The following is a 19,491-nucleotide window of genomic DNA, read 5'->3' on the forward strand; positions in this document are numbered from 1 at the left end:
GAAAAGTGCTTACAGGGTTTCAGCAGAGCAGACAGACCTTTCATCTATCTGTATCAAAGAGAAATTAAACAGTTATGGGAGTTTGCAGCATCCCTGTTGAAAACTCTGAAAGTAAGGCATTAAAGATGTGCAAAACCTTCTAGATGGCACTTGTGATCACAGAATCATAGAATGGCCTGGTTGGAAGGGACCATAAAGATCACCGAGTCCCAACCTCCCCTGCCGTGGGCGGGGACACCTTCCAGCAGACCATGCTGCTCAAAGCCCCATCCAGCCTGGCCTTGAACACTTCCAGGAACAGAGAATCCACAGCTTCTCTGGGCAGCCTGGGCCAGTGCCTCGCACACTCACAGTAAAGAATTTTTTCCTAACACGTAATCTAAACGTACGCTTAGTTTGAAGCTATTCCCTCTTCTCCTGCCACTACGTGATATTCAGAAGTACCGCCGCACGATCGGCCATTTACACCGCTTTCCGATTTGGACAGCATTCCTTTCCTCGCCTGCAGCTCCTACAAAAACCAAACCCATCGGGCGGCAGAGCAGTGGATGGGTGCCAGGAATGCCGCGGCTCGCCCGAATTCTCCGCAGGGCGCGGACACCGCTGCGGGAAGCGGCGCGGAGCGGGCGCGGGGCGGGCGCGGGGCGGGCGCGGGGCGGGCGCGGGGCGGGCGCGGGGCGGGCGCGGGGCGGGCGCGGGGCGGGCGTTACCCGCCGTCCGTTACCCGACGGCCCCGGCCCCCACCGGCCCCGGCCCCCACCGGCCCCGGCCCCCACCGGCCCCGGCCCCGGCCCCCACCGGCCCCGGCCCCACCATCCCGGTGCCAATGGACGACGCGGAGCCGCAGCCCGTCCCGGAGCCGGCCGACATGGCTTATTTCGGCCCCACCTCCCTCACCTACCTCCCCGTCCTGCAGTGGTGGGTGCTGTCCCCTTGCCCGCTGCCGGGGACGGGCCGGGGCTGAGGATGGAGCGGGGAGGTGGCGCGGCTGTCTCTGCTTTCCTGTGGAGCTCGCAGGATCTGCCTTGCCACAGGGAGTGTAGGAGCCCCGCTTTTAACTCTTCTCGCGGTTTCGTAGGGCAAGAGTGTGGTTTACTGCAAAGGCCCCATCATCGTGGTGATGTATAAACGATGCTAAGCAAGCAGGGAAATTCCCCTGAAAGACCATCTCCTGCCACAAGCCTTAGTGATATGGAGGTGGTTTGACATGGGGGAAACGGGATTTTGTCTCAGCCTACCCACTGGCTGGGATCTGGCCCCTGGCAGCCATCCGCTTGCTGTGGTGCTGCAGGGCAGCTGTCGAGGATCTCCCTGGCTCTACCACTCGTGCCTGGTGGGCTCTTGCAGCACAGAGGTGGCTGCGAGGGGGTGGCACACTGGCACTCAGGGTGATGCTGGATGTTTGAGATCCTCCAAGGTTATTTTTTCTTGAGCTGAAGGTTGAACTCCTTAATGAGACACTTTGTGTAGTGGAGGAAGGCTGTCACCATTGTTTTCTTGGACTTTGAGAAAAGCATCATCTGTCATGTGACAGCCAAAGAGAAACCAGCGTTACTTTACTTCTCTCCCCAAGCACAAATGAGTCCTGCTCGTAAATAATGTTGAAGCTTTTGTGAAACAGTAACAACACATACCAACTTTTAACTCATCAGCAAGTGATCTTAAGTAATTTTAGTCCCCCCATCAGTCATACTTGAGCAGTGGGAGTTAGTCTGTTTTTTCACTGTAATATAGATACCACTGCTCCCATTCTGAAAGGACTAAAGGAAGAGATTCATACCAGGTCATTCACCCAATAGGTCTGAGACACAGCATAAAACTGAATCATAAGCAATCCTTGAAAGCATGAACTAATGATTATTTTCATCACAACCTTCTTTTCATGTTTTAAAAATTTTGAATGTTCAGCTTCATTTTACAGTTGGTGGATTTCCAGTAGCAAACCAGATTTTGGTCCAGAAATGGTTTAACAGCGGACTTGCCAACCTGTATAATGGCCTGGCTGCTAAGGGTTCACATAGAATAGGTGGCAAACCCTAAATGTACTAAAATCAATAGGATAAAAAACCCTACACAGTATGTGGAGACACAGTGCTTTTTCTTTAACCTCTACCTTTCTCCCTTGCCACACTTTCCTTTAGATTTTTTTGTCTTTATTCACAGTTTTGTTTTGATGCATGCCATAAAAACTCAGGTTTTGAAAACCTTGGGGCTAATAAGTAAGAAGACGAGTGCTGTGCTCTTTTCTGTGTAGATTGCTTTCCTGATAGAAATATTTTTGTATTATGTGTCAGCATTAAGAAGGTGTTTGACTTACTATTTGAAAAAGACTGGCAGTTTAATAGACAAAAAATTCACGAAATGGAATTCCCAAATACTTTGTTGCTAAGTATTTAAATGCTGAGGAAAAACTATTGGCAGAAACCAACTACTGGAGCATGAATTAATTTCTGATGCACTTCCAATGACTCTTGTGATGTTATATTAAGGATGAATTTGAACTTAAGATTATTCTCCTCTGAGACTGCTCAATTGTGAAGAGTTTTGAGATGCTCTAGAAGAAAAAGCACTTCTGCCTGCTGGGAGGCAGAGCTCATCAGGACTCTTATGTAGAATGAATTTCATTTACCTTTTAGCTTGGATGGGAAATACCCCATTAGAGCAGCAGATCCCCTGTCTTTGGGTGCAGGTTCCTGCTCAGGTCTAGCCATGAAGCCTTTGCTGTTGGATGGTGGGGCTGGAGGTGGTGAGGAGCTGGCAGGGAGCCCAGCACAGCCTCTTGGGTTGTTGGGTGAGGAGATGGTCTTCAAGGAGGTATAGGTGAGGCATTTGGGGGTCTTTTGCTAGGGAGAAGGAAAGCTGGGGGAAGCAGATAGCATTCTTCAATGGAAAGAGGGGAGGAGGCACAAATAACAAGTGAGATAAACATCATCAACTGCACAGAGACCATATTCTTGCTCAGTCTGTTCTAGCAAGCCAGTTTGCTGTAGACCTTATCCACTGTCTACTGACAAAGCAAGAAGGATAAACAACTGGGTTGCCTGAAGTCAGGGTACTAAAGCAGAGGATGCTGATTTAAAATCCAACTGACTTATCACACCCGGTGAATTGGAAAGTCTGCTTTCCCAACCAACTCGATTGTCAGTAAAGACACAGTGAGTAACTGGCACTGTGCTCCACCGGCATTCAGCTGATAAATTAATTAAATATGCATAAATAATTTGGTAGAACGGAAACAGGGTCAGAGCAAGAAAGCGCCGTGATACAAGCAGTGAGTCATGCTTTGAAAATTAATCCCTCTGCTCCTTTGATTCAGCTTTGCTCCCATATTTATACTGTAGCCTGTTATATTCTGACATCAAAACCATTGGCATTATTTTATAATTAAAGATATTTTTTTTCCTGGTGAAGGTAATATCTTAGGCTAATAAGTAACCCAGTTTACAGTTTCCTCTCCTTATTCACACAAGTAGTTGCATTTACTTGACTATGACCATTCTGCTTAGTAGGATGAATAGGGATTTGGCAAAAGGATGGATATTTAAACACCTAAGCCTGTTTTAGTCCTGGCAGTTCTGTTATATAGTAACTGTAAATTAAAACTCTATTCTCCTATTAAACTTATCCTAAAATCAGTGAGCTTATATGAAAACAGAATGTGGTCCTTTATATTTTGTGCACTGTATCCTAAAACACCATATTGCACATTTTAGGTGGAAAAATGCTCATATTATTATTTTTGGTATAGTGGATACCTTTCTATTTAGAAAACTGAAGTTAGATTTTTTGATATAACAACATTTTGCATATGAGAAGATTCTAATACTGTCTGTATTGATGTTAATGTTATAATGGTATTGCTAAATTGTATTATTTTAATTTAAAAATTATGAGAACTAGTTAATTTCTTAGCAGAATCTCACATGAGCTCTCTTACATGTTGAAAACAAGGAAAATAGGGCTTTAAAAGTTAAAAATAAACAGAGAGTATATGTATGTATGTATATATATATTTATATTAAAAAGTATATTGTTTCCCAGGATACAGATTAACACAAAGGAAGTAGCTCTTTTTGATTCTGTGCTTCAATAAAATCAGAATTACTATTACAGAGTTCACTGTAAATCTGATCAACTATAAAAATCTAACAATTCTTTCTTCTAAATCTGACATAAACCAATTGAAGATTTTTGTTTTAAAGGCTAGCTGATAATTTCTATTTGTGTGGAGGATGCACTGTACCCTGTCGGCTACTGTATGAGCTGTATATTGAAACCTGCAATCCTGATTTCAAGATTCAAGTACATCCATCCACCTTTGGAAAGGTACAGAGTAGATACAAGATACAGGATAAGTAGATACAAGATAAGAAGTAGGGATGTCTAAAGAGAAAGCCTGATCATCAACTATACACACTGCATATCAAAAGACATTAAATAACAGAGAAGAATGAATATGTAATGAATGATGCTTGTGCATTTTCTAATGTATTTTTGCTAAGACTTCATGTAGATGCATTTGTACCAGAGAAAGAGTATTGTTTGCGATGGAGTTTATTTTCTTCAAGGAACTGGTGCATGATAATTAGCAAAGATTTCTTTTGCCAATATATTTTAGAAAGTTTCACAGTTTTCTTTTTTTAACAGCAGAAAGTTACACAACTCATTCCAATGAAATGATTCTTCTGTCTTTAAAAGACACCTTCGGTTATTACATAATTTTATGCTTTCCCTTTTCTGTATACTTGAAGAGCTTTTGCTTCAAACATACCCTAAAAAGTTGCTACATAATCATCCAAGCAAAACAAATGCAGATGTAGAACTGACTCTCCTTCTAACAGTTCCACTTTTCTATTACATAGAGGTTGATACAACCCATGGAACAACTGACACTTAGAAATCCAAACTGCAATCAACACCCATAGCTATTCAACCTTTTTTTAACAAATTAAGGAAGATACTGTGATTATTTCTTGTTCAAGACTTCTTATTCAGACTTCCAAACTTCCTATTTTATATGGCTAACTTTCTATTAATTCCCATAGTAAGAGCTACTAAGCATTGTTTTAACACAAGCCCAAAATAATTTAAGTACAAGTTGTACCTGAAGTCAATTTCATTTGTATGGCTAACCCCATTCTATGAATAATTTATCTCAGTTCTGTTGAATCTATTTTTTTTACTGGATAAGTTAAATCACTTTTGCTGAAAATTAATATTTGAGTGAGTGATCCGGTGTAATTTATTACCACAGCTTAATGGATCATCAGCCATCAGCTAAGACCCTGGGTAGAATTTGGCTGGCTCAGCATGGATATTGGTCATGAAGATTGTCACCTTAAAAATCTCTAGGTAGCCACTGGAGAGAAATAAGTAGCTACACATGTTACCTCACACTAAATGAGTCACCTCAGACAGCTCAGATGAAAGGGGCCTCAGAACTCCCACTTGTTTTTTTCCCATTGACTACATAGTCTGCAGTGACTATCTTAGACTTCTCTGCCTTGTAGCCATGTAGATGAGATTAATCCTATCCTGCTTGTACCCTTCCAGTGCTCCAGCACGGCTGAGTTGCCACCTGTAAGCTAAGCCTTCATGTGGTTTACCTTAATGTGTTTGACTTTTAAGCTGGGACAGGCACAGACGAAGCGTGAGTCTGGTCACATGGAAGAGCTGACGTGCCAGAGCTGCTGTGGGCTGCTGCTTGCAAGTATTTGCTCGCAGCCTCAATCAACCCAGTGCGTTGCAGTGCAAGTTGACACATTCCAAAGCAGCAAGCTGGGGTGCAGCTCCCCAGTGGCTTGAAATGGTCTGGCCTTCTGCAGCAAGAGAATGGATCTTGTAGCAAGAAACCGAGGAGAACAGGAACTGCAGCAATCCTGCTTTAACCTGAGTGCACGTGTAATCACCACAGCTATTAATAATTTACCAAGCTGTAGTAACCTGACTGGGCTCCATATGTGTGGACTGCAAGGGCTTTTGCAGTCCAGCCCCATGTGGATCAAACTATGGTGGTTGAAGACATTACTAATCTCATCTGCCCTATCCCTCTGCCCAAAAATACATCACTGTCCCTGTAAGGAATGGCAGCAGGAGGAAGGTTATGTGTTGTGCCACAAAAGCCCCAGTTTCATAGGCTGTCCTTTTAGAAAAATGGGATTATGCTAAGCTATCAATTTGAGAAAGGGAGCAGCTGGGGTGGATGCATGCAGAAACATGCAATGAACAGGTCTATCATAAAAACTAGAAGTGTGCATTGACGAGTCCTTTTTTAGACCAACAACACACTGTTCAGAGTCCAAGCTTTGTGCTGCTCACCAAGCCTCAGTGGAGATTCTCCTTCACTCCTTGCTAACAGGGAGTAAATCCTCTGTTCCTGCTACACTGGGAATATTAGAGTGTCCTGGGTTAGTCCTGGACCCAGGTGTCCTGAGTTAGTCTCTGTTAGTCTCAAGACAGCTCATGCAGAATAATCATAGTGAAGTGGATTATAAAACCCTGACAGTATCTAATTACTCCGTAGAGCCCAGCCTTGACAGATACTGCACCACCTCAGTTCACACCACCACAGTGGTCAAAAGGTTGCTTTGCAGCTTGATGATTCAGGTCCTTTTAAGACAGTAAATCTGGCCCTATCCAGTCAGTACACCTTCCAAGAGTATGTGGTTAGGTGAAGCCCCTTGTGTAAGTCCTTCTTAAATGAATAAGGTTTGAAAGTATGGCAGAGTATGGGACCATCAGGGCACCTTCAAGTTCCCTCAGCTGATTGATCTTGCCCTGGCTGCAAGGGGTCTCTTGGTGTGAGCACTGTTTTCTAGTGCAAGCTATAAAAAATTCCTACCTGAGAGAGGTAATACTTTAAATTATTTAGCCTTGGATCCACAAATGCCTGATTGAGTTTAGTTCAACAGTTACCATTTAAGAGGTATGTAAGAACAGGTATTAGCCTGGAAATTATGAAAAGCAAACAAAGTTATTAAAGACAAAAAAGTGTGTGCCAGATACATTTTTGCATCTTCAAATGAATTTACCAAGTATCTCTAATTTTCTGTTTGTTTATACAGCTTATTCAGTTAGTTTTCCCAGGCCTGGTGACAAGAAAGCGGACCACAGCAGGGAGTATCAGGTAATGGGTTTGTGTCCTTTCTTTGAAAATGTTATTTATAACTATTCTAATAAAATTTTAAAGTGGCTGACTTTTCAGCCCCAGTACTGTAATATGGCAGCTGAATTGTTGGTTGCAAGTCTGTAACACAACACAAGATCCAGAGTACGTCATGGTGTAACCAAGGACATTAAAATAGAGTTAATTCTATGAAAACCACCATGTCAGATCTGTTTTGGTAAGGCATGAATTCCAGACTGCACTGCTTTTTAAAAGACCTTAGTCCTCCAATTTGTATTGGCTATTAACAGCATGGTTTGCATGAAGCATCTGCCAGACATCACAGCCTTACTGAGAGCTCTTCAAACACTGCATCTCTAGGCCAGGAAAGGCTCTGGGATGCAAAGGGGTGGTGATTAATGATCAATGTCTATATTGTGCTTTTTGTCCTTGCACACATCCATTGAGTGACCCAGCACATACTGATGGTCAATGGAAATGCTGTACAGTTTCAAACCATTTAAATCGGACAACTTCAGGTCCACCTCCTAAACGTCCTTTCTTTTATCTTCCCTCTCTTTTAGAGTTTGATGCTTTTTCGTATCCAAAGTTATAATCACACGCTGAACATCCAGACTAGGAAAAGGGAAGTTTTAAGGTCATTGAGACTGAAAAATTTTACAAGCATTTTGTGTAGCTGTCAAGTATGGGCTTTGAGAACAACATGCCCTGACTTGTCTCCACTAGTCTGGACTTGCTATCAGCTTGAGCTAGGAGATCCTTTATTTTGGGAGTACCTCACCTCAGACACTCCTAGGCTCCTGCTCACAGCATACAGGATTTGGGATGGTGTTTGGTGGCCTCCATGCTCTCCCCATCAGCAGAAGGTTACCTGCTTCTGGCTGCACGTGGCTCTGAAGCACAGCACTACTCCCCTGGCTCCTGGTGACCCGGCCTGGGAGGAGCCAGCTGGCAGCACCTTGGTAGCAGAGACAGTGGCTCTGTTTGTCACTGAGCTCTCAGATAAATCTTACAGAAGGTGTGGCAGTTTTCTTGAGTTTTAGCTTGCCATGACACTGATGGGCCATCCAGTCACTGAGCTACTGTAAATGGCCAAGGAACACCTGCACTAAGTCCTTCAACTTCCACGGGGATATGGGGACCTCTGTCTGCTAAGAGTCTGTTTCCTGACTTCACTAACTGTCCTGTACAAATCTGAGGCACTCCATTCAGATGGAGTTAAATAGAATGATCATCTGCTTTCAAAAGAGGATTATGAATTATTTGCTGACTTGTTGAAAATCATGCAGTTAATTTTTTTTAATTTTCTAGATATCATTATGATGGAATAGCTATCAAGAAGGAGTCTTCCTTTTATGCACGTTTTTGCTGTCTTCTGTATGAACAAAATTATCTCAGGTGTGTTTTTAAAAATGTTTTAATCAGAATATGTCCCATGTCTATATGTTTTCTGTCTATGAAAATTTGTAAGTCTTCTGTTGAACACTGACAGTAGCATTATATTTTTCTTCTCATTATAAACACTATGAAAGTGCTGTGTCATTAATTGCTGTGCCCTAATAGACAAGCTGCATTTTGGAAACAGACACTACCTAATTAGACTTCCTAAAATTGGATGTTTTAGCCATGTAGATCTTAAGAGGAGGAACTCATGCTGAACCTAAAAGAAGAGCTTAATATGTTGAGACTCTAAATGGGAGCTCAAAAAAATAATATTGAAATGGCTTCTTGACATTCTGTCACCTTCCTCATTAAACACTAGGCTGGAAAAATGTATTACAGTACAAATGACTGTGCTGTTTTGAAGAGTCGTACACACAATCTTGTTATCTGGGGTTTTTACTGCTTGAAACAGCACTTCAAAAATACCTTATTCACTTGGTTTCAAAATATCAGATTTTAAATTTACCTCTTGTAAGATAACAACAATAAGAAAATGTGTAAGACACATTGATTGCAAAACTTAAAAGCCTAAAATCCTAAAATGAATGTAAGATACTATGGTAGGTTAAAGGGTAGACAGAAGCATGTTGTGGGCAGGAGAGGAAGAATTCTCATGGTTGAGGTCATGATTCAGATAAACAAACCACAATCTTGAATTTCTTCCCAGAAAAAAAAAAAAAAAAAAAAAAAATGCTGACATTCTGCAGCAGTTTTACACTCCTTTACACTGAAGAAAAAATTTAGGTGCAGTCTATGCCTCGGACTTTGAAGACCAGGTTTGTATCCTCATTCTCTTACAGTCTTGTACATTACTTTAGTGTGTATATAGGTAAATTCTGTAATTAGGTTTCCATTCTTTAATATGGAGATACAGCATTATTCTATGGCATGAATATTACAGTCTATAAGGACCCAGATATCTGGTGATGCTGAAACTGTTTCAGTGATATTTTATATAATATTTACTTAATTGAGTGCACGCTTTGGAAGAACACGGAAAAATTACAGCCATAGGTTTGTTGCCTTTCTTCACAGGTTTTATGGCAGGTAATGTTGCAGAAGTCCATAGAGGGACAAGGGTAAATGTTGAGACAGGACAGAGGATCACGTTCTGTAGATGATCGACTGGCAGTCTGTTGTTGTGAGACTAAACAAATTATTCATAGGAAATTTGAGGCTGGTTTCCCATGTCATGCTTACTGAAGGGATATGCTTCACTTCCTCTGTACCCAGTATACCCAGAACAGGCCTAAGGTTTGACATCCACAATGAGGAAAGGTCTTGTCCACTGTTTAAAGGATATTGCAGGTCTCTGCTAAGTTTCTGCTGGTCTTTCCTTTTCAGGGAAAGAAAGGTGTTTCCCTGCAGCATCATTTAAAAATAGCAATCTTGGTGGGCATAAAAGGAAAGGTGATGGTTCTGGTCATATGAGAGCTGAGAGAGAACAGAATGATTTGAATTCATGCTCTTTTTTTCCTTCCAGTGTAGAAACATGAGGAAAAAGTGTGTAAAGTAGGAGGAACTAAAGAACCAATGTTAGCTGAGTTTGGGGTAGGTGCAGAAAGAAGGACTTTAGCTGGGAGAGAGACACAACACATATGCCAGCATAGCTTCTGTCTTTGGCCCTCCTCATGGAAATGAGCCATCTCCTCTATGGGCTGGAGAACACCCTGTAGGTCATGCTTAACCATAGGGGAGCTGCTGCCCTGGCTGCTCCAGGCCTCCTCCTCCTTCTCCACCAGCTGCAGAGCTGCCTGCCCAGACACCTACTCCTAAAAAACTGTGTTTAATTTGGCCAAGGCATGGAATAGGATGTGCTTTCCAGGGAAAGGACTGACATCAACCAGCCACCTACTGATCTTGATATTGGTTCTTAAGAGAAACACCTGTCCTATTGAGAAAAGGCTGAGGGGAGTTGTCATTCTTCAGCCTGGAGAAGAGAAGGCTCCAGGGAGACTTTAAAAGCACCTTCCAGTACCTAAAGGGAGCCAACAGAAGAGCTGGGAAAAGATTTTTGTACTGAAAGAGGGTAGGCTTTGATTGGATATTGGGAAGAAATTCTTTGCAGTGAGGGTGGTGAGACACTGGAAGAGGTTACCCAGAGAAGCTGTGGGTCCCCATCCTTGGAATTGTTCAAGGCCAGGTAAGATGGGGCTTTGAGCAACCTGCTCTAGTGGAAGGTGTCCCTGCCCTTGGCAGTGGAGTTGGACTGATAATCCTTAATGGTTCCTTAGAAACCAAACTATTCTATGATTCTATGATTCTATAACTTCTCAGATTAAAAAAATCAAAATATAAAGATCATATTCAGACAAAGATCATATTTCTAGCTGCAGTAGAAAAGTCCCTTAACTACAAAATTATCTTGTCTGATGCTTCCTTCATTAAAGACAATTTAAAGAAGATACTAAAATGTTGAGGCAAGCCAGACAGCTGAAATTAGAACAGCTTCCACTCTAAATTCAGCTTCATGTCCCTGTCCCAAGCCAACATGCAGGCCCACAACAGCTGGGCAGATGGGTGTCACAATTACTTCTTAGTGTCTCATATAGCACAGCAGGAGAAAACAGAGAGAAAGCAGTAGAAAAGCACAAGACACAGCCAGAGAAAGATGAGTAGCACAGCTCTGAAAGAAATAATTAGGTCATATACTAAAAAAGCATCTGCTTCAACCAAATAAGTGAGCTAGTTTCCATATGTGTGGAGTTTTGTAATTTTTTTGCAATTAAGTAATGAAGGAAATAACTCATCTTTACTGTCCTATCATTACAGTTCAGTACTTTTTGAAATCACCAAGGATTTTTCATTATCCAATCAAACTGATAAAACCAGCAATGGAAATGTCTAGATTGTTTTTTACTTTAAAAAATTGAAATTTTGAAAAAGTAATTAAAACCTGATGACTTCTTTACCTGCAAGAAGAAATTGTGTTCTTATATAAGTAATCATATGTATAAAAGCAGCAGGGTATCTGGCCTATAGTCTCAATTTTTGAGAGTGTATTTGTGTGGAAATTTCCAAATCAGAGTGAAGGTGATTTTTAATGTACCATTTCAGTGCAGTCCAGTGCCAGTCTGTTGTCCAGACCCCTCTAATGGGATAAGTTCTCTGGCTTGTTGCCATTTCCCTCAGGCAGGGGCCGGGGAGATCTGTTTCAGTAGTGGTGTCCTAAATAGCTACTGCGCCCTCCCATGCTTGAATAAAATCCAGCATGCAGATGCTTTTTCTGTCACACTTACCAGAGAGGAAAGTGGATCCCTGAGTCCAGCTGAGGGACCACAGCATCCATCAGCCTGTGGGTTGGCAAGGAAAAGAATGGTTTCAAAATTATGGACTCTTTCTAATTACTGAAAAGGATATTTCTTGACCATGATAGCCAGCAACTGACATGGTGCTGGTAGTGAGGAACTAGGCTTCTGAAGGATCTGGCAGCTTGGGAGCTATGCTTGTGGGTGTCACAGAACTGGCAGTAAGACGATGATGGTTTGCCTTTAAATACAAAGAAGGTGTTTGCATTTTGGTAGTCGGTTGGACCTCGGATGTGTCGGGGGTTGGAATATTTTCACACAGTGGATGATGAGGATGGTCTTACACAGCGCCTGTGAATTGGTTCATTTAGAAATCTTCAATTCTTTGAAGATATTTGTACCACTGCTCTGATGATGGTCCTATGAAAATAGTGCAAATATAAGCAACTGTAGTCAATGAGGTCTGCAAATGTATTACAGACATGAGGGAATACAGTATTTACTGATTTGTATTACAATAGAATGTGTTCCCTCTCAGAATGGGAGCTTTGAGGACAAGTTCTCCCTAAAATGGTACCTGGTCTGGCTCAGAGTACAGCAGTGTTTAAAAAATGTCATTGAATTTGGGTTCTGTAAGAGTTGCTTTTTTGATTCTAGTAATAGGCAAGGTTTAGGCTCCTGACTGGCTAGTGAAGCAAATGTACTATTTTTTCATTAAAAAAAAAATTATTTTGCTTCTACCAAATTAACTTTTCTAATCTCTGTGTAATCTGACAGTCAACAGCATGCACATTCACCGCCTTCCCTACTTTCATTTTTCTTTTGTCTTTCCCATTTGCATCTCTGTTATTCTTTATTTCATCCCCATTGTTGTATTTCCCATTTTAGCTTTAATTCCCACCCCATGGCATCGCCCAAACTCTGCAAGAGAGATGGTGAAACTCCTTGTGATTTTTTTGTCTCCCATTTTCCCCTTCTTCCACCCACCTCCTCTTTTGTGTCTTCTGTCTTTACCCAGGCACTGCTTTCCAGGGGAAGTGAGCATCTCTGATGTGCAGCCAAGCACCAGGTGAGTCCCAGCCCCCTTTGGTAACAGTGGGAGCACACAGAACTGTTTGTTAGTGTTCCGTAGGTGTTTGCACTTAACCAGCACCAAGCTCCTGGCTGGCTGCTGGGGCACAGAGGACTCCTTGTCTGTTCTCCACATCCCTGTGTCAGGGGAGTGGGGAGCCAGGCTGCCGAGGGAACCAAGGCACTGGAGGCGTGCCATGCTGATACGTGTTGCCATAGCAGCAGCAGCAGAAGATACAGCTGGCCGCCTTCTCAGGGAGAGCAGGAGCTGGAAAATACTAATTAATTTTATTTCACAGGCTTTAGAAATCTGCAGAAGGACCTATTTGAAAGAAGTGTTATGAAACATCTTTACTTACATGTGTTTGCTTTGGCCAGTCACCACTTCTAAAATGTTCGGGCAAAAGAGTCACCAGCGCTACCAAACATACTCAGCATGAATGTTGTGCCCTGTCTTGGGCAGCCAAATTGGTTGTTTTGCTGGAGCACAGCCTTCATGGCACAGAGCAGAGCAGAGGGAAAGGTGGCAAGGGCCAGTCCTGTGGATGGCAGAGAGTGGAGAGGAAGCATTTTCAGTGGCTGGAGTTTACAGGCAGACAAGTTGCTACATTTTGGCCTCTGTCCCTTGAGGGCATATGGTGGTACCCTGGTTTGTAATATATCCCAGCAGTGAAACCCAGTAGCCAGGTTCTGATTAGATAGCCTGCCACCTTTCCAAACAGCCAAGTCCAGCAGGACCCTTGAGTTTGAAATGCCTTCATAGACAGTGAGCAGGTGTCAGCAGCAGATGGAGGCTTGACTGGAGACATCCAATTTTTGCAGCATGTCCCTTTTACTAGCAACATTGCCTCTCCCTCTGCTACCATCAGCCTCAACAAAACAGGCAGGGAGAGACCTACCAGAAAGTACAACAAGAAAGCAGCCTGTTGTGCCTGATTTCAGCAACAAGCCAGTGGTCAAGCCTTTGCAGGTCTAGGTAAATTCTAGGTCTAGCATGGCCAGCTTGCAAAGTCAGTGGGAAGCAGTCAGAAACAAAATGCCATCTAAACTTATGTGTGATGCAGAAAATGCAATGACTGTGAAACCTAAGCAAAAGGATTATAGTGTTTTTGTTATTTTCATATTTGTAATAGTTATTCCAAACAAACTGCAACCAGAAATACGAACCCACAGTTCTGGTGCAAGAAGTTCAAAGACATTGCACTGTTAAATGGTCAATTGTCATTAAAATGAATGTTTAAGTGTAATCTTAAAATTCATAAATTGGTCCCAGATTTATTAGAAAATCATGGGATTACCAAATGACAGGAAAGGGAGCGGGGTTTGTTTCCCAAATACAATTCTCCAACCTAGTGTACTCTATCAAGTTTCAGCTCATTTTCTTACTAAATGCAGAAGGAAACAGTGAGCTTTTTGAATGTTTGTTTGGTTTTTTCTGTTATTTATTGTATCACAGTAGAGGTTCCTGGAGTTCTGAAAATGCAGCTGATTACAAGAAGAATAGACAAAAGACAGGAACAGTGAGTTTCAGATACATTAGACATAACAAAATGTCTATCTGTGTGTTTAATTACAACTTCCATCTAATATGTTCTGATGAAATACAGCTAGCCCATCTTCCTCAAAATAATCTTGATCTGTGTAATTTCACTACATGCTTAGTTCCCCCACTCCTATTTCATCCATTAGCTAAATATTTTTGTTGCCTCAACGTCAGCTCAAATAATTTTTTCTGTACTGGGAGCAGGAATTGTGGCTGACAGATCAGGTTTTGAATATTAGGGGAGTTAGTGGGGCACAGCCTTCCTTGCCTGAGGCTCACAGTAACAGACCCTCATGCTGCTGAGCCAGTGTCTTTTCAACATGTCATTTCTTCCTCAACGACAACATCAGCATGCTCGAAGTTTATTGTCATGAGAAGTATTTAAATACTAGGAAATGATTAAGAAAAAAGAGCACAATCCCTGCCCACAGAAAAGGGCAGATGCAAAACTAACCTGTGGCAGTTCTCCCCTCAGCAAGCTGTCATGGGATGACCTGACACCAGGCTTGTTGGATGTCAGCCAGCAGAGCATGAGCAACAAACTTATGTGGACCAAAGTGAGGAAAAAATGAGAGGCTGGATGTGTGACTTACTTCTACCAAGTGCTTGGGTGCAGTAGTGAGTGCTGTGACAATGACAGCCAATGGGAAATGTCCTGTCATCCCCACAGCACAGCCAGCTATCTGCAGCCTTATGCAGAGGATTACAAGTGTGACACGAGTGCTATAGAAAATATATGTGGAAGATCGATATAGCATTAAATATTTACTGGTTTTGAAAATAATCCTAGTGTACAGTTTAGGATTTAAACATTTAGGCAGCCCTTCTTGTTTTTTTCACCCACCCCTATTTTCTAAAAAAAGACAAGCATTTCTCTAAAGAAATACTTCTTATTATAAAATCATGTCCTACACTTTCAAGAAAATACTTAACACCTTTAACCAAACTGACAAAGTAATTGTGATCTTTTTTTTTTTTAATTATCCAAAATAAATTCTGATGCATCAAGAGTAAGAATTTGCAGTATTATCCATCTGTCATTTATCTGAAGACTGAACAAGAGACATTTCATTACCTTTCTCCTGATTCCAACCAGTTCTTCTTTGGAGAACAAGCACAGAGTGAAATATACCCCTATGAACTGGTACGTTGAAAGTACGTGGCCATAAAATAAGTTAGCTCTTTTCCTGTGAGATCATTTTGTACCCTCTTTTTGGTAACAGATTGCACTGCTTGCCAATGACTACTACAACTATTGTCAAGTTATTTTACAAATGGTGAGAGAGACGAAGCTTGACAAGGTATGCCTTTTCTTTAATACCATTTGCTCTGACACAGCAAACAACTGTAAGGACAAGATTGTGTCTGTGTAGCTTATTTACTTGATGGTTTGAGCTAAGGTAGATGATGATTTAGGGACAAAAGGAGCATTCAGTCAAGTTATTTTTAAATTCTCAATTAACACAAGGTAACTCAAAGAATATGAGTTTGTACACATATCCTGAGCCCTCCTGGCACATCAATGAGTCTGAGCTGAGCATATAACACATAGCCATGGATACATATCTTTAATTACATCCTCATATCCATGGCACAATTCTTTGTTTCTTTCCTCTTTTGTACACTGCCTGGTGAGGTTCAGCTTGTTGTGGCTTCCCCAGCACACTTCCACTTACACTGGAGCCCAGCCAGAATGGGCCCAGGCAAAAAGCCCATCTCCATGGTCATTCCTTTGCTTCTGTGTTTGTGTGTTGTCTTACTGAATTATACTTTACATTCCACAAGTGTAAAATCAGTGAAAAATTCATAAAGGGCTTTGTATGACAGGTGGAAGACTGTATCATGTCATTCTGGACATCTCTGCATCCTGAAAAAATAGAACTGATGTGCCTGCCAGATGTGTGCCAGCTGTTAAAAAGCTATGATAGGTATCTATTCAAGGTACTGCACACACATTTGCTTGTTGTAGTTATGCTTGTACGTGTTTGTGTCTTTTTGGTAGCTCTAAGGAGAAGATCCTTCTCTTTCTTTTGTGCTGTACAATGAGATTTCTGTTTATTCCTCAACTCTATCTTTTTGCTTCTTCTGGGACAGCCCGGTATGAGTTTTGGTTTTGAAAGAAGACAGTGGAATTTGGGATAGCTTCCATTTTTCTCCTATTTATTAATTTGAAAGTTCCTAATATCAGTGGAGTGTGCTGTTAGAAATGTGGTCTGTGGTTCTGGCATGAGGTTATGCAACTGAAATTTCAACTGACGATGATTTTCCAGATTATGAGAGTTTCTCTTCCTTTGAGAACACTACTGCATTTCTCAGTGACCTTCCAAATAGAAATATACAGTTTTCTGATAAAAATAATTTGCTTCTTATTTCCAGCAGATCATTAAGTATTGTTTAGAAATTAATTCAGGTAGCAACATTTACTCTTAGGATCTTTGTCCTTCTGCTAAAAAAGTTAGCTTAGCTCTTGCTTAATTGGAAGCAAAAAAAAGTGTTTCTTTACACTTACATTTAAATTATCAATATAATTTTATTTCATGCTGCTGTAAATATCTGTGGTACACCAGTCAAGTTCAGCAACATGAATTTGTATTCTAGGAATTGGAGAACATCCTACTTCCTGATTTCCTGGAGGAGGTGCCTGCACAACACATAGACTCAATCAGATTATTCAGTGAAAATGTTAAATGTTGGATGCTTAATCCTTTGGGAGGTTTTCCATTACTGCTCCAAACATCCAAGTCTAATGGTAGGTTTGAGTAGGAGAGATATTTTCAAAAATAATCTTTGGTTAAACTGCAGAGAAGATTGTATTACAAAACTCTTAAATTATTTTTTTAAAAAATTAGCTGATGTAACAGTGATAGTAGCAACAATTAGAGTTAGCTGGGATACAGTTAAAAATAATGGTCTTGCATAATGTGTGAGAACAAACTTAAGCCAAAAGAATTTCCAATTCATTGAAATTGAAATGTACTTAAATCGTTTTACAGATCTGTCTCTTGCCATGATTGTTTTGGCCATGTAGATGACCAATAATATGCAGCATGCCCTCTGAAACTCAGATATTATTGTGTCTCTTCCTCTTACAAGTGGCTTTATGCTGATAAATTAATTAATGGCTGTAGCAGTCCAATATAAAAGGAAAAAAGCCATAGTCCCATAGGGAAAATATGACTGATACTAGAAGATGATTGGAAAAAATCTGTTCTCTACAAAGCTGTGGTTTATGTGTGTGTTTGTAAATATGTACACACACACACATATATATTTATACCTATTAAGCTGAAGATTCTGACTAAAACATCATGTTGCTCAGTGGATCATTGAGTGAAGACCAACTCCACAGTGATAAAGCAGGAGTCCTGTGTAGGCAAAAGTTTGTGTTACTATTCATATGCTCAATATTGCAGACAGGCTTAATTTTGGCATTACCTACATTTGAATGTAACGTGTGTGCATAGAAGTGTATGTAATTAATCAGCTGTGGCCCTATGTATATACATCCCATTTTTTCTGTTTGTACAAATATCATAGAAACACATTTTCACTTGAAAATCATTGTCTGTCTGCAGAAGTTGCTTTGTACTTGATTTCCCTGCAACTGAAAAACAGTTATTTATTTTACTCTGAGGAAGTGTGTTCTTGGACCATACTTTTCATAATTACATACAACACATTATAAACAGGATAAAAGTAGAACAAAATAAACCAACTTGTATCAACAGTGCTGCAGAATTATAGATGCATAAAGGTAGAAATGTAGACTATATAAACAAAATACAGCAAGTTTACATTTAACATTACTTTCATTCACCTGAAACTGTACAAGTAAAAGAGCATTAGTCTTAATTTGAAAGTATTAAATGTAAGAAAATATTAAAAGACTTTTTCCTGCACATCATGGATTAATAGATTCACAGTGAAGGAAGAGTGGTGAGCTGGGCAGCTTCTCCTTGCAAGCTTCGACTGCAAGGGTCCCCAGCCCATCCCATAATGCTGGCTCAGTGCCCCTGCTGTGCCCTCCATTACCCTCCAAATCTCCCCTAGGGAACTACTTTCTAACTTAAAAGATGTCTTCATTTATGTATTTTAGACTGTAAAATATTAATGATGTGAAACACCTGCCTCTTCTTTAACAGAAGCTAAAGAGTTTGTAAAAAGGCTCAGGAGACAGACAGACCTTTGCAGCATGGTCAAGGTATGTTCCAGAATTCATGAGAAAAAACCTGCTGGGCATCTCATTCCTGTGAGCTGTCTGCACTATTTTTGAAATACTCCATTGCAGAACATCTGCAGCAGCATGGATGTTCTTAACTGTACACTGACCATGTCATGCTCACTCTCCTACCCATCTCTTCCCTCACTGTTAAGCATGCTGAGGGAACATTTTCCTCCCTCTGCATTCTTCTGAAATCCTCTGAGATATAGTTGATGGTAGGCCATGGAGAGGAGAACACAGTACTTGGAAGGGTCAGGTGACAGCTTCTAATATCTTTGGCCATCCATGCCAAATTCAGTCGAGAGCACATGCTGGAGCATTCCTTCCATTGGTGTCCTTGGATCATTCCAAATCCTTGGCTTTTGAGGTGGTCTGTGCTGTAGCAGAAAAAGGAAGGTCACAAATAGGGAAGAAAGCAAAAGAGAACAGGGGATATATTATCTCCTTCAAACAAGTACAAGATTTTCCCAACATGCCATCTGATTTGAATCATTACTCAAATGGAAGGGAAGCAGGGCGAAAACAAGTGAGGGAGGGATGGGAGGAACTGCAGCTTCTTGGACCACTAAATGTAGTTTTTCTTTTTGGAAAAACTTCATCACCTGCAGCAAACAAAATACTCCCTCCTCTTGCTTTAAAAAAAAAGAAAAAGGAAAAAAAAAAAAAAGCACGGACATGCATAAGGGTGCCTACCCACACAAAAAGTTGACTTCCATGAAGTACTGAGCACTCACATTTCCACTAACTGCAGCAGCCCTTGGAGATACTAGTACCTGAAAATCTCAACTTTATGTGCTTCTAAACAGATCTTCTTATGCATTGAAGAGCATGATCCAGC

At 41.2% G+C, this 19,491-nt stretch overlaps 1 protein-coding gene across 7 annotated transcripts in view; it reads left to right on the forward strand.

Annotated features, from left to right (window-relative positions):
• The first annotated feature begins 788 nt into the window (after nt 1-788).
• The window catches only part of RFX8 (regulatory factor X8), a 31,824-nt gene continuing 13,121 nt past the window's right edge, over nt 789-19,491 (forward strand). The window contains exons 1-11 of one of the 7 annotated variants that reach the window (XM_068180368.1): nt 789-918; nt 4,203-4,326; nt 7,065-7,126; nt 8,438-8,524; nt 12,836-12,886; nt 14,345-14,408; nt 15,441-15,575; nt 15,655-15,732; nt 16,259-16,372; nt 17,030-17,180; nt 18,574-18,632. In XM_068180368.1, the coding sequence (XP_068036469.1) occupies nt 827-918; nt 4,203-4,326; nt 7,065-7,126; nt 8,438-8,524; nt 12,836-12,886; nt 14,345-14,408; nt 15,441-15,575; nt 15,655-15,732; nt 16,259-16,372; nt 17,030-17,180; nt 18,574-18,632 (1,017 nt within the window). In that variant the 5' untranslated portion in view covers nt 789-826. The remainder of the gene's footprint in view (nt 919-4,202; nt 4,327-7,064; nt 7,127-8,437; nt 8,525-12,835; nt 12,887-14,344; nt 14,409-15,440; nt 15,576-15,654; nt 15,733-16,258; nt 16,373-17,029; nt 17,181-18,573; nt 18,633-19,491) is intronic. The other 6 variants (XM_068180369.1, XM_068180370.1, XM_068180372.1 and 3 more) reach the window with 6 other exon arrangements.

The sequence above is a fragment of the Anomalospiza imberbis genome, chromosome 2 (genome assembly GCF_031753505.1).
Source record: "Anomalospiza imberbis isolate Cuckoo-Finch-1a 21T00152 chromosome 2, ASM3175350v1, whole genome shotgun sequence".
In the NCBI taxonomy this organism is placed as follows: domain Eukaryota; kingdom Metazoa; phylum Chordata; class Aves; order Passeriformes; family Viduidae; genus Anomalospiza; species Anomalospiza imberbis.